The sequence below is a fragment of the Salmo trutta genome, chromosome 17 (assembly GCF_901001165.1).
Source record: "Salmo trutta chromosome 17, fSalTru1.1, whole genome shotgun sequence".
NCBI lineage: Eukaryota > Metazoa > Chordata > Actinopteri > Salmoniformes > Salmonidae > Salmo > Salmo trutta.
In genome coordinates, this window is record NC_042973.1 from 55,046,657 (window position 1) to 55,060,030 (window position 13,374).

At 43.1% G+C, this 13,374-nt stretch overlaps 1 protein-coding gene across 2 annotated transcripts in view; it reads left to right on the forward strand.

Moving 5' to 3' along the window:
- The window catches only part of LOC115152436 (reelin), a 292,154-nt gene that overhangs the window by 257,011 nt on the left and 21,769 nt on the right, over positions 1-13,374 (forward strand). For both annotated transcript variants that reach the window (XM_029697314.1, XM_029697315.1), the window contains exons 48-51: positions 297-546; positions 10,818-10,986; positions 11,114-11,254; positions 11,438-11,615. In XM_029697314.1, the coding sequence (XP_029553174.1) occupies positions 297-546; positions 10,818-10,986; positions 11,114-11,254; positions 11,438-11,615 (738 nt within the window). The remainder of the gene's footprint in view (positions 1-296; positions 547-10,817; positions 10,987-11,113; positions 11,255-11,437; positions 11,616-13,374) is intronic.

Consider the following 13,374-nt stretch of genomic DNA (forward strand, 5'->3'; position numbering starts at 1 on the left):
TAGACTTTATTTTTTTCTATTGTGTTATTGACTGTATGCTTGTTTATTCCATGTGTAACTCTGTGTTGTTGTTTGTGTCGCACTGCTTTGCTTTATCTTGGCCAGGTCGCAGTTGTAAATGAGAACTTGTTCTCAACTAGCTTACCTGGTTAAATAAAGGTGAAAAATATATATATATATAAATAAATTAAAAATATATGTTCATCCAATTATTCATCCATCCTTCAATCTGTCCATGTTTATCAATATACAGTATCACGCATATGACATGAACCTATGTCTCTCTACTCTGCCAGGTGGTGGTGGGTGGCAGTGCCAGTGGCTGGGGTCCTTTAGAAGATGACTTCTCCTCTATGGATGGGCGTTCCTGGCTGCTCCACCCCGGGGGTACCCGCATGCCCGTCTGTGGTTCTGACGGGGCGGCCTTCGCTTTCATAGAGAAGTCCAACACGCGCTACGCTGTCACCACAGACATCAGCCTGGGACAGGATGCTTTCATACAGTTTGATTTCTCAGCTTCATGCTCTGTCACAAACTCTTGCTACGGTGAGCCACAAAATATATACATTTGACAGGTTGTCTATGTAAGTAAGAATATGTTACATTTATTTTGTCAAGGTAGTCAGAGAATAGTTTTATAAGAAAAGTAGGTAAAAATGTGAGCATTCAGGATTGCTGTTGATTGCTGTTTTCGCTGTTATTAATGTTCCCTGGCTATGCTTTCTAGGTAAGTGAGGTCGGGCACTGATGTTGGGTGATTAGGCCTGGCTCGCAGTTGTCTTTCCAATTCATCCCAAAGGTGTTCAATGGGGTTGAGGTCAGGGCTCTGTCTAGGCCAGTCAAGTGTTTACATACCGATCTCGACAAACCATTTCTGAACCTAGTTTTGTAAACGGGGGCATTGTCATGCTGAAACAGGAAAGGGCCTTCCCCAAACTGTTGACACAAAGTTGGAAGCACAGAATCGTCTAGAATGTCATTGTATGTTGTAACGTAAAATGTCCCTTTCTGGAATAAGTGGCATAGCCCGAACCATGAAAAACATTCCATACCATTATTCCTCCTCCACCAAACTTTACCGTTGGCACTATGTATTGGGGCAGGTAGCGTTCTCCCGGCATCTGGCAAATTATTAACTAGAGAGGTTAGAAAATTAAGCTGTGGAGGGATTCTAGTTGTGGATTTTAAAGAAAACATGAATCATCAGCATACAATGACTCCTTTGCTTTAAGCCCTGGATTTCTAATCCTTTAATGTTATTGTTGGATCTAATTTTAACAGCTAACATTTCGATGGCAATAATACATAGATATGCCAATAGTGGACAACCTTGTTTTACTCCTCTTGACAGTCTAAAACTTTCTGAGATGTAGCCATTATTTACTATTTTACACCTAGGCGTACTATACATAACTTTAACCAATTTTATAAGAGATTCTCCAAAAATGAAATATTCCAGGCATTTATATATATAAACTCCAGTCGTACTTTATCAAAGACTTTTTCAAAGTCAGCTATGAATACCAGGCCTGGTTTCCCCGATATTTCATAGTGTTCTATTGTTTCCAGTACTTGTCTTATATTAACTCCAATGTATCGTCCATGTAAAAAAACCTGTCTGATTAGGATGAATAATATCCGACAATACCTTTTAAATTCTATTCTAAGCTAGAATTTTTGCATCACAACACTAAAGTGTAAGAGGCCTCCAATTTTTTCAATGGACTGGATCTTTATATTTACCACTTGGATCCTGTTTCAGTAATAATGAAATCAGACCTTCTTGTTGAGTGTCTGATAATCTACAATTTATATAGGAGTGGGTAAAACATGCTAATAACGGTCCCCTGAGTATGTCAAAAAAAGTTTGGTGTACTTCCACTGATATGCCATCCAGCCCTGGAGTTTTCCCAGCCTTAATGGCTTTAATTGCATCAAGAAGTTCCTCCATACAATTGACTTCGGTTAGTGGAGATGGAGGAGACGAAGTACTTTACTTCCTCTTTCAAAATATAGTTTGGTAACTCCATTTGTAACAAGTTTCAGTAAATTATTTTAGTTAGCATTTCTTTGTTGAATATAAAAAAATAAGTTGGTGCATTTTTCCCCATATTCCATCCAGTTCATTTTATTTTTATAATATATTACACGGGATCTTTCTTGAATAAGTTCCTCCATTTCTTTTTCTTTTTCCTCTAATATGAGCATCTATGGTACAGTTTTTATTGCTATCTATCTGTATTGTTAGTCCTTCCATTTCCTTTGTTAATATGGACTTTTTTGACCTAAATTTGTTTTGTTTTATACATGAGTTCTGAATTGCATGGCCTCTAAAGGCACATTTAAAAGTGTCCCATACAATAAGGGGGATCTGCTGTACCTATGTTATGTCAGAAAAAGTCAGTTATAAATTCTTATGTCCTAGTTAAAAACAAGTTATCATCCAGTAGGCTTTGATAGCAAGATGGGGACGACAGAGAGGGCTGCTTCGCTTCTAGTCCTTAGGAAACTTTGCAGTATTTAAAAAAAAATGTAATCTATTATTTCTTACATTGTTAGCCCAGAAAAACGTAAGTGTTATTACATACAGCCGGGAAGAACTATAGGAAATCAGAGAGACGTCAACTTACCAGCACTACAACCAGGAATACGACTTTCCCGAAGCGGTACCTTTGTCCGAACCACAAAGGGCATTTGAACTGATTCCAGAGGTTGATCCTCAACAAAACCGCCGGAGAAGAGGTAGACGGAGCGGTCTTCTCTTTAGACTTCAGAGGCACGCACATCTCCCACAGATTCCGTGTATATTACTCACTAATGTCCAGTCTCAGGATAACAAGGTAGACAAAATTAGGGCAAGGGTTGCTTTCTAAAGAGACATCAGGGATTGTAACTACTCTGTTTCAAAGTAAATGGCTGTCTTGGGATATTCTGCCGGAGTTGGTAAAGCCACCTGGATTCCTTGTTCGTCGCGCCGACAGGAATAAACATTTCTCCGGGAAGAAGAAGGGCGGTGGTGTATGTTTCATGATTAACGACTCATGGTGTAATTGTAACAACATACAGGAACTCATGTCCCTTTGTTCACCTGACCTAGAATTCCTCACAATCAAATGCCGACCGTACTGTCTCCCAAGGGGAATTCTCATCGGGTATTGTCACAGCCGGGTATATCCCCCCTCAAGCCTCGACGGCCCTCAAGGAACTTCACTGGACTTTATGCAAACTGGAAACCGTATATCCTGAAGCTGCGTTTATTGTAGCTGGGGACTTTAACAAAGCAAATTTGAGAACAAGGCTACCTAAATTCTATCAGCATATTGACTGTAGCGCTCGCGCTGGTAAAACACTGGATCACTGCTACTCTAACTTCCGCGCTGCATATAAGGCCCACCCCCGCCCTCCTTTTGGCAAATCTGACCACGACTTCCTTTTGCTCCTCCCTTCCTATAGGCAGAAACTCAAACAGGCTGTACCAATGCTCAGGACTATTCAAAGCTGGTCTGACCAATCGGAATCCACTCTTTAAGATTGTTTTGATATATTCCGGGTAACCTCAGAGAATAATATTGATGTATATGCTGATTCGGTGAGTGAGTTTATAAGGAAGTGTATATGAGATGTTGTACCTTCTGTGACTGTTAAAACTTACCCTAACCAGAAACGGTGGATAGATGCATGAAACTGAAAGCGCGAACCACCGCATTTAAACAAGGAAAGGTGACTTCAAATATGGCTGAATTCAAACAGTGTAGTTATGCCCTTCGCAAGGCAATTAAACAAGCGAAATGTCAGTATACAGACAAAGTGGAGTCACAATTCAACGGCTCAGACACGAGACGTATGTGACAGGGTCTACAGGCAATAATGGAATACTTAAGGAAAACCAGCCACGTCACGGGCACCGACGTCTTGCTTCCAGATAAACGAAACTCCTTCTTTGCCCGCTTTGAGGATAATGCAGTGTCACCGACGTGGCCTGCTACCAAGGATTGTGGGCTCTCCTTATCCGTGGCCGACGTGAGTAAAACATTTAACCTGTTTAGGACCGGAGGGACGAATTCGTCCCACCTACGTAACAGCCAGTTGAATCCTGTGGCGCGATTTTCAAAACCTTTGAAATGCTATTGCTTCAATTTCTCAAACATATGACTATTTTACAGCTATTTAAAGACAAGACTCTCGTTAATCTAACCACACTGTCCGATTTCAAAAAGGCTTTACAACGAAAGTAAAACATTAGATTATGTCAGCAGAGTACCCAGCCAGAAATAATCAGACACCCATTTGTCAAGCTAGCATATAATGTCACAAAAACCCAGAAGACAGCTAAATGCAGCACTAACCTTTGATGATCTTCATCAGATGACACACCTAGGACATTATGTTATACAATACATGCATGTTTTGTTCAATCAAGTTCATATTTATATCAAAAACCAGCTTTTTACATTAGCATGTGATGTTCAGAACTAGCATACCCCCCGCAAACTTCCGGGGAATTTACTAACAATTTACTAAATTACTCACGATAAACGTTCACAAAAAGCGTAACAATTATTTTAAGAATTATAGATACATTACTCCTCTATGCACTCGATATGGCCGATTTTAAAATAGCTTTTCGGATGAAGCACATTTTGCAATATTCTGAGTAGATAGCCCGGCATCACAGGGCTAGCTATTTAGACACCCGGCAAGTTTAGCCTTCACCAAAATCACATTTACTATAACAAAAATGTTATTACCTTCCCTGTTCTTCGTCAGAATGCACTCCCAGGACTTCTACTTCAATAACAAATGTAGGTTTCGTCCCAAATAATCCATTGTTATGTTCCAACAGCGACGTTTTGTTCGTGCGTTCTAGACACTATCCCAATGGTAAATAACGGTCGAGCGCACGGCGCATTTCGTGACAAAAGATTTCTAAATATTTCATTACCGTACTTCAAAGCATGTCAACCGCTGTTTAAAATCAATTTTTATGCCATTTTTCTCGTAAAAAAGCGATAATATTCCGACCGGGAATCTACAATTAGGTAAACAGCCGAATTAAAATACTGCACGGGGTCGAATCGGGCACGCGCCTAATTCCATTGTCCTCTGATGGGCCACTTGGAAAAGGCGATAATGTGTTTCAGCCAGAGGCTGCCTCGTCATCGTTCAGGTTTTTCCCGGGCTCTGAGAGCCTATTGGAGCCGTAGGAAGTGTCACGTTACAGCTAAGATCCTGACTCTTCAATAAACAGAAGCAAGAACAACAACACCTTGTCAGACAGGCCACTTCCTGCATGAAATCTTCTCAGGTTTTTGCCTGCCATAGGAGTTCTGTTATACTCACAGACACCATTCAAACAGTTTTAGAAACTTTAGGGTGTTTTCTATCCAAAGCCAATAATTATATGCATATTCTAGTTACTGGGCAGGAGTCGTAACCAGATTAAATCGGGTACGTTTTTTATCCGGATGTGAAAATACTGCCCCCTAGCCCAAAGAAGTTAAACATGTTAACCGTCGCAAGGCTGCCGGTCCAGACGGCATCCCTAGCCGCGTTCACAGAGCATGCGCAGACCAGCTGGCTGGTGTGTTTACGGACAATTCAATCTCTCCCTATCCACATGCTTCAAGACGGCCACCATTGTTCCTGTACCCAAGAAGGCAAAGGTAACTGATCTGAATGACTATTGCCTCAACACTCACTTCTGTCATCATGAAGTACTTTGAGAGGCTAGTCAAGTATCCTATCACCTCCACCTTACCTGTCACCCTAGACCCACTTCAATTTGCTTACCGCCCCAATAGGTCCATAGACGATGCAATCGCCATTACACTGCACACTGCCCTATCCCACCTGGACAAGAGGAATACCTATGTAAGAATGCCGTTCATTGACTATAGCTCAGCATTCGACATAACACTACCCTCCAAACTCATCATTAAGCTTGAGGACCTGGGTTTCAACCCCGCCCTGTGCGATTGGGTCCTGGAATTCCTGACGGGCCGTCCCCAGGTGGTGAAGGTAGGAAACAACATCTCCATTCTGCTGATCCTCAACACTGGGGTGCGTGCTCATCCTCCTCCTGTACTCCCTGTTCACCCATGACTGCGTGGCCATGCACGTCTCCAACTCAATCATCTAGTTTGCAGATGACACAACAGTAGTAGACTTGATCACCAACAGCCTATGACGAGACAGCCTATAGGGAGGAAGTGAGGGCACTCGGAGTGTGGTGTCAGGAAAACAACCTATCACTCAACGTCAACAAAACAAAGGAGATTATCGTGGACATCAGGAAAAAGGGAGCACCCCCTATCCACATCGACGGGACAGCAGTGGAGAAGGTGGACATTTTTAAGTTCCTTGGGGTACACATCACAGACAAACTGAAATGTTCCACCCACACAGTCAGTGTGGTGAAGAAGGTGCAACATCGCCTCTTCAACCTCAGGAGGCTGAAGAAATTTGGCTACAACCCTCACAAACTTTTACAGATGCACAATTGAGAGCATCCTGTTGGGCTGTATCACCGCCTGGTACGGCAACAGCACCGCCCACAACTGCAAAGCTCTCCAAAGGGTGGTGCGGTCACCGGGGGCAAACTATCTGCCCTCCAGGACACATATAGCACCCTATGTCACAGGAAGGCCAAAAACCTGTCACCCTCGCAAGGCTGCCGGTCCAGACGGAATCCCTAGCCGCGTTCGCAGAGCATGCACAGACCAGCTGGCTGGTGTGTTTATGAACAACAACCACCCGAGCCACTGCCTGTTCACCCTGCTACCATCCAGAAGGCCAGGTCAGTACAGGTGCATCTAAGTTGGCACCGAGAGACTGAAAAACAGCTTCTATCTCAAGGCCATCAGACTGTTAACCTCTTGATGACCCCTTCGAGATAAAATTCCGTTAACGGGATTGGTTGGACAACAACCAGTGAGATAGCACGGCGCGAAAAATAAAATAAAAAATAATCTCAAAATTAAAATTCAAGTATTATACGGCATTTTAAAGATTCTCTACTCCTTAATCCAATCACATTGTCCGATTTCAAAAAGGCTTTACGGTGAAAGCAAAACCTTAGATTATTTTAGCATAGCACCTTAGCAACAAACAAAAAAAGCCATTTTCCAAGCATGGATAGCCATCACAAAACCAGATATACAGCTAAAATGAAGCACTAACCTTTGACAATCTTCATCAGATGACACTCCTAGGACATCATGTTAGACAATAGACTTATTTTTTGTTCGATCAAGTTCATATTTATATCCAAAAACCCAATTTTTACATTGGCGTGTGACGTTCAGAAAATGTTTTCTCCCCATAACTCCCAGTGAATAGGCACATTCATTTACAGAAGAACTCATAAACGTTGACAAAATTTATAACAATTATTTAACCTGTTATGGATAGGGGGCAGTATTTTCACGGCCGGATAAAAAATGTACCCGATTTAATCTGGTTACTACTCCTGCCCAGTCACTAGAATATGCATATAATTGTTTGATTTGGATAGAAAACACCCTAAAGCTTCTAGAACTGTTTGAATGGTGTCTGTGAGTATAACAGAACTCATTTGGCAGGCCAAAACCTGAGAAGATTCTGTACAGGAAGTACCCTGTCTGACCATTTCTTGGCCATCTCTATCCATCATCTCTATCCAAAACATGGGATCTCTGCTGTTACGTGACACTTCCTACGGCTCCCATGGGCTCTCAGAAGGCGGCAAAAAGCTGAATGGTGGCTTTGCAGGCCCTGGCTGAAAAACATTAGCGCGTTTGGATAGTGGTCGGTCAGAGTACTATGAGACTGAGGCGCGTGCACGAGTCGACTCCATGTTTACTTTCTCTCTCTTTGAACGAAAACAACCACTCCCGGTCGGAATATTATCGCTTTTTTACGAGAAAAATGGCATAAAAATTGATTTTAAACAGCGGTTGACATGCTTCGAAGTACGGTAATGGATTATTTAGATTTTTTTTGTCACGAAACGCTTCGGGCGCGTAACCCTTCGTCACCCTTGGATAGTGTCTTGAACGCACGAACAAAACGCCGCTATTTGGATATAACTATGGATTATTTGGAACCAAACCAACATTTGTTATTGAAGTAGAAGTCCTTGGAGTGCATTCTGACGAAGAACAGCAAAGGTAATCCAATTTTTCTTATAGTAAATCTGACTTTGGTGAGGGCTAAACTTGGTGGGTGTCTAAATAGCTAGCCCTGTGATGCCGGGCTATCTACTTAGAATATTGCAAAATGTGCTTTCACCGAAAAGCTATTTTAAAATCAGACATAGCGAGTGCATAGAGGAGTTCTGTATCTATAATTCTTAAAATAATTGTTATGTTTTTTGTGAACTTTTATCATGAGTAATTTAGTAAATTCACCGGATGTGTTCGGTGGGAATGCTAGTCACATGCTAGTCACATGCTAATGTAAAAAGCTGTTTTTTGATATAAATATGAATTTGATTGAACAAAACATGCATGTATTGTATAACATAATGTCCTAGGATTGTCATCTGATGAAGATCATCAAAGGTTAGTGCTGCATTTAGCTGTGGTTTGGGTTTATGTGACATTATATGCTAGCTTGAAAAATGGGTGTCTGATTATTTCTGGCTGGGTACTCTGCTGACATAATCTAATGTTTTGCTTTCATTGTAAAGCCTTTTTGAAATCGGACAGTGTGGTTAGACTAACGAGAGTCTTGTCTTTAAAATGGTGTAAAATAGTCATATGTTTGAGAAATTGAAGTAATAGCATTTCTAAGGTATTTGAATATCGCGCCACGGTATTACACTGGCTGTTGAGTAGGTGGGACGCAAGCGTCCCACTGGCCCAGAGAGGTTAAATGATAAACTTGGATTAGCTAACACAACGTGCCATTGGAACACAGGAGTGATGGTTGCTGATAATGGGCCTCTATACGCCTATTTAGATATACCATCAAACATCTGCTTTTTCAAGCTACAATAGTCATCTACAAGATTGTCAATGTCTACACTGTATTTCTGATCAATTTGATGTTATTTTAATGGACAAGAAATTAGCTTTTCTTTCAAAAACACAAACATTTCTAAGTGACCCCAGGATTTAAAATGTTTGGGGAATGTTTGGGGAAATGTAAAACATTATTTTAAAACATTAAAATCACTTTACAAAACTATTCAGGCCCTTTACTCAGTACTTTGTTGAAGCACCTTTGGCATCGATTACAGCCTCAAATCTTCTTGGGTGTGACGCTACAAGCTTGGCACACCTGTATTTGTGGAGTTTATTTCCATTCTTCTCTGCAAATCCTCTCAAGCTCTGTCAGGTTGGATGGGGAGCTTTGCTACACAGCTATTTTCAGGTCCGTCCAGAAATGTTTGATAGGGTTCAAGACTGGGCTCCTGCTCGGCAACTCAAGAACATTCAGAGACTTGTCCCGAAGCCAGTCCTGCATTGTCTTGGCTGTGTGCTTAGGTTCGCTGTCCTGTTGGAAGGTAAACCTTCCATTCTGAGGTCCTGAGTGCTCTGGAGAAGATGTTCATCAAGGATCTCTCAGTACTTTGCTCGGTTCATCTTTCCCTCGATCCTGAGTAGTCTCCCAGTCCCTGCCGCTGAAAAACATCCCTACAGTATGATGCTGCCACCACCATGCTTCACCGTAGGGATTGGTGCCAGGTTTCCTCCAGACGTGGCGCTTGGCATTCAGGCCAAAGAGTTCAGTGTTGGTTTTCTCAGAGAATCTTGTTTCAAATGGTCAGAGTCCTTTAGGTGCCTTTTAGCAAACTCCAAGCGGGCTGTCATATGCCTTTTACTAAGGAGTGGTTTCTGTCTGGCTACTCTACCATAAAGGCCTGATTGATGGACGGAAGGTTCTCCCATCTCCACAGAGGAACTCTGGAGCACTATCAGAGTCACCATCGCGTTCTTGGTCACATCCCTGACCAAGGCCCCTCTCCCCCGATTGCTCAGTTTGGACGGGCAGCCAGCTCTAGGAAGAGTTTTGGTGGTTCCAAACTCCTTCCATTTAAGAGTGATGGAGACCACTGTGTTCTTGTGGACCTTCAATGCTACCCTTCCCCAGATCTGTGCCTCTATACAATCCTGTCTTGGAGCTTAACCGACAATTCCTTCCACCTCATGGCTTGGTTTTTGCTCTGACATGCACAGTCAACTGTAGGACCTTATATAGACAGGTGTGTGCCTTTCCAATTCATGCCCAATCAATTGAATTTACCACAGGCGGACTCCAATCAAGTTGTAGAAACTCCCCAGGGATGATCAATGGAAACAGGATGCACCTGAGCTCAATTTTGAGTCTCTTAGCGAAGGGTCTGAATACTTATACAAACAAGATATCTGTTTTAAATTTTTTATGCATTTGAAAAAATTTCTAAAAACCTGTTTTCACTTTGTCATTATAGTGTAGATTGATGAGGGAATTTTTTTTATAATCAATTTTAGAATAAGGCTGCAATATAACAAAATGTGGAAGAAGGGAAGCGGTCTGAATATTTTCTGAATACCCTGTATTCGCTGCTCCCGTTTGGCACAGCGATCTAAGGCACTGCATCTCAGTGCTTGAGGCGTCACTACAGACACCCTGGTTTGAATCCAGGCTGTATCACAACCGGCCGTGATTGGGAGTCCCATAGGGCGGATCACAATTGGCCCAGTGTCGTCCAGGTTTGGCCGGTGTAGACCGTCATTGTAAAGAAGAATTTGTTCTTAACTGACTTGCCTAGTTAAGTAAAGGTTACACATGTGTATGCGACTAATAACATTAGATTTTATTTATGCGTCTTTCTGTACCCTTGTCCATCACAGCCATTGAGCTTGAGTATTCTCTGGACCTGGGTCTGCACTGGCAGCCTCTGGTGCGTGACTGTCTCCCCACCAGTCAAGACTGCTCCTCCTACACCCTACAGAGACTGCTGGTGGCAGACACATACAACAAGTGGGGCCGAGTCACTCTGCCCGTTCCCACCTACGCCAGGTCAGTTACACGTTGTTTGACTGCCAAACCAAACAGAGGTTGTTATTCTTCAAAATCACCGTCTAAACATTTGAACAGCTTTAAATGTTGGTACGAGTTGTATTATGTCATTAACATGTATCTGCAGGTCTCCAGCTACACGGTTCCGTTGGTTCCAGCAGGCTCCGTTCGACAAGCAGCAGACCTGGGCTCTAGACAACCTCTACATCGGAGACGGCTGCTCCGACATGTGCTCCGGACATGGACGCTGCCAGCAGAGCTCCTGTGTGTGAGTGACTGATATTTCAATAACACACCAGCCTGAAAGAATAATTACAGACACGAATGTGGTGTTCCATTGCCATGTTGAAGTAGAAGTCCCGACATCCGTAACAACAATATCACACACAGCAACCTGAGAGACCATTCAATAACCTCCTTACCCCTTTCTCTCACCTCTCGTCCCCCCCAGGTGTGACCCAGAGTGGGAAGGCGAGTACTGTGATGAGCCTGTGGCCCCCCTGCCCTCCCAGCTGAAGGACAGTTTCAGCCGGGCCCCCTCTCTTAGCCACTGGCACCTGGTAACCGGGGGAAAGCTCAGCACTGTGTGTGGGGCCGTGGCATCTGGAGCTGCACTGCACTTCAGCGGGGTCAGTGCCTATCAATCCATTGTGCCTGTAAACCACACTACGTACAGAGAGAGTTTTCATCTGTATTCTTCGTAGCTGTTTACATACCACCACAGTTAGAGGCTGGCACTACAGTAAGACAGCATTGAATGAGCTGTATTCCGGCATAAGCAAACAAGAACATTCTCACACATAAGCGGAGCTCCTAGTTGCCGGGGACTTTAATGCAGGGAAACTTAAATCCGTTTTACCAAATTTCTATCAGCATGTTACATGTGCAACCAGAGGGGAAAAAAACTCTGGACCACCTTGACTCCACACATGGAGAATCATACAAAGCTCTCCCTCGACCTCATTTTGGCAAATCTGACCATAATTCTATCCTCCTGATTCCTGCTTAGAAGCAAAAATTAAAGCAGGAAGCACCAGTGATTAGATCAATACAAAAGTGGTCAGATGAAGCAGATGCTAAGCTACAGGACTGTTTAGCTAGCACAGATTGGAATAAGTTCAGGGATTCCTACAATGGCATTGAGGAGTACACCACATTAGTCATTGGCTTCATCACTAACTGCATCGATGACGTCATCCCAACAGTGACCGTACGTACATACCCAAACCAGAAGCCATGGATTACAGGCAACATCCACACTGACCTAAAGGCTAGAGTTGCCGCTTTCAAGGAGCGGGACTATGACTCTAACCAGGAAGCTTATAAGAAATCCCGCTATGCCCTCCGACAAACCATCAAACAGGCAAAGCATCAATACAGAACTAAGATCGAATCGTACTACACCGGCTCTGACGCTCGTCGGATGTGGCAGGGCTTGCAAACCATTACAGACTACAAAGGGAAGCACAGCCGAGAGCTGCCCAGTGACAAGGGCCTACCAGACAAGCTTAACTACTTCTATGCTTTTACACCGCTGCTATTTGCTGTTTTTGATTTTGTCATACTCTTGTGAATTCTATGGTTTTTACTAGATTACTTTTTTTCATGTTGTTTGTCTATAATTTTTGTAATGACTTGGTGCTGCCTATCTTGGCCAGGACGCTCTTGAAAAAGTGATTTTAAATCTCAATGAGCCCTTCCTGGTTAAATAAAGGTTTAATAATAATAAAAATGCTCGCTTCAATGCAAATAACACTGAAACATGCATGAGAGCACCAGCTATTCTGGAAGACTGTGAGCGAGCATGCGCGGACCTACTGGCAAGTGTCTTCACTGACATTTTCAACCTCTCCCTGTCCGAGTCTGTAAAACCAACATGTTTTAAGCAGACCACCATAGTGCCTATGCCCAAGAACACTAAGGTAACCTGCCTAAATAACTACCGACCCGTAGCACTCACGTCTGTAGCCATGAAGTGCTTCGAAAGGCTGGTCATGGCTCCCATCAACACCATTATCCCAGAAACCCTAGACCCATTCCAAGTTGCATACCGCCCCAATAGATCCACAGATGATGCAATCTCTATTGCACTCTACACTGCCCTTTCCCAGCTGGACAAAAGGAACACCTATGTGAGAATGCTATTAATTGACTACAGCCAAAAGAGGCAAAGGAGATGATTGTGGACTTCAGGAAAAAGAGGACTGAGCACGCCCCCATTCTTATTGACAGGGCAGCACTGGAGCAGGTTGAGAGCTTCAAGTTCCTTGGTGTCCACATCACCAACAAACTGACATGATCCAAGCACACCAAGACAGTCGTGAAGAGGGCACGACAAAACCTATTCCCCCTCAGGAGACTGAAAAGATTTGGCATGGGTCCTCAGAT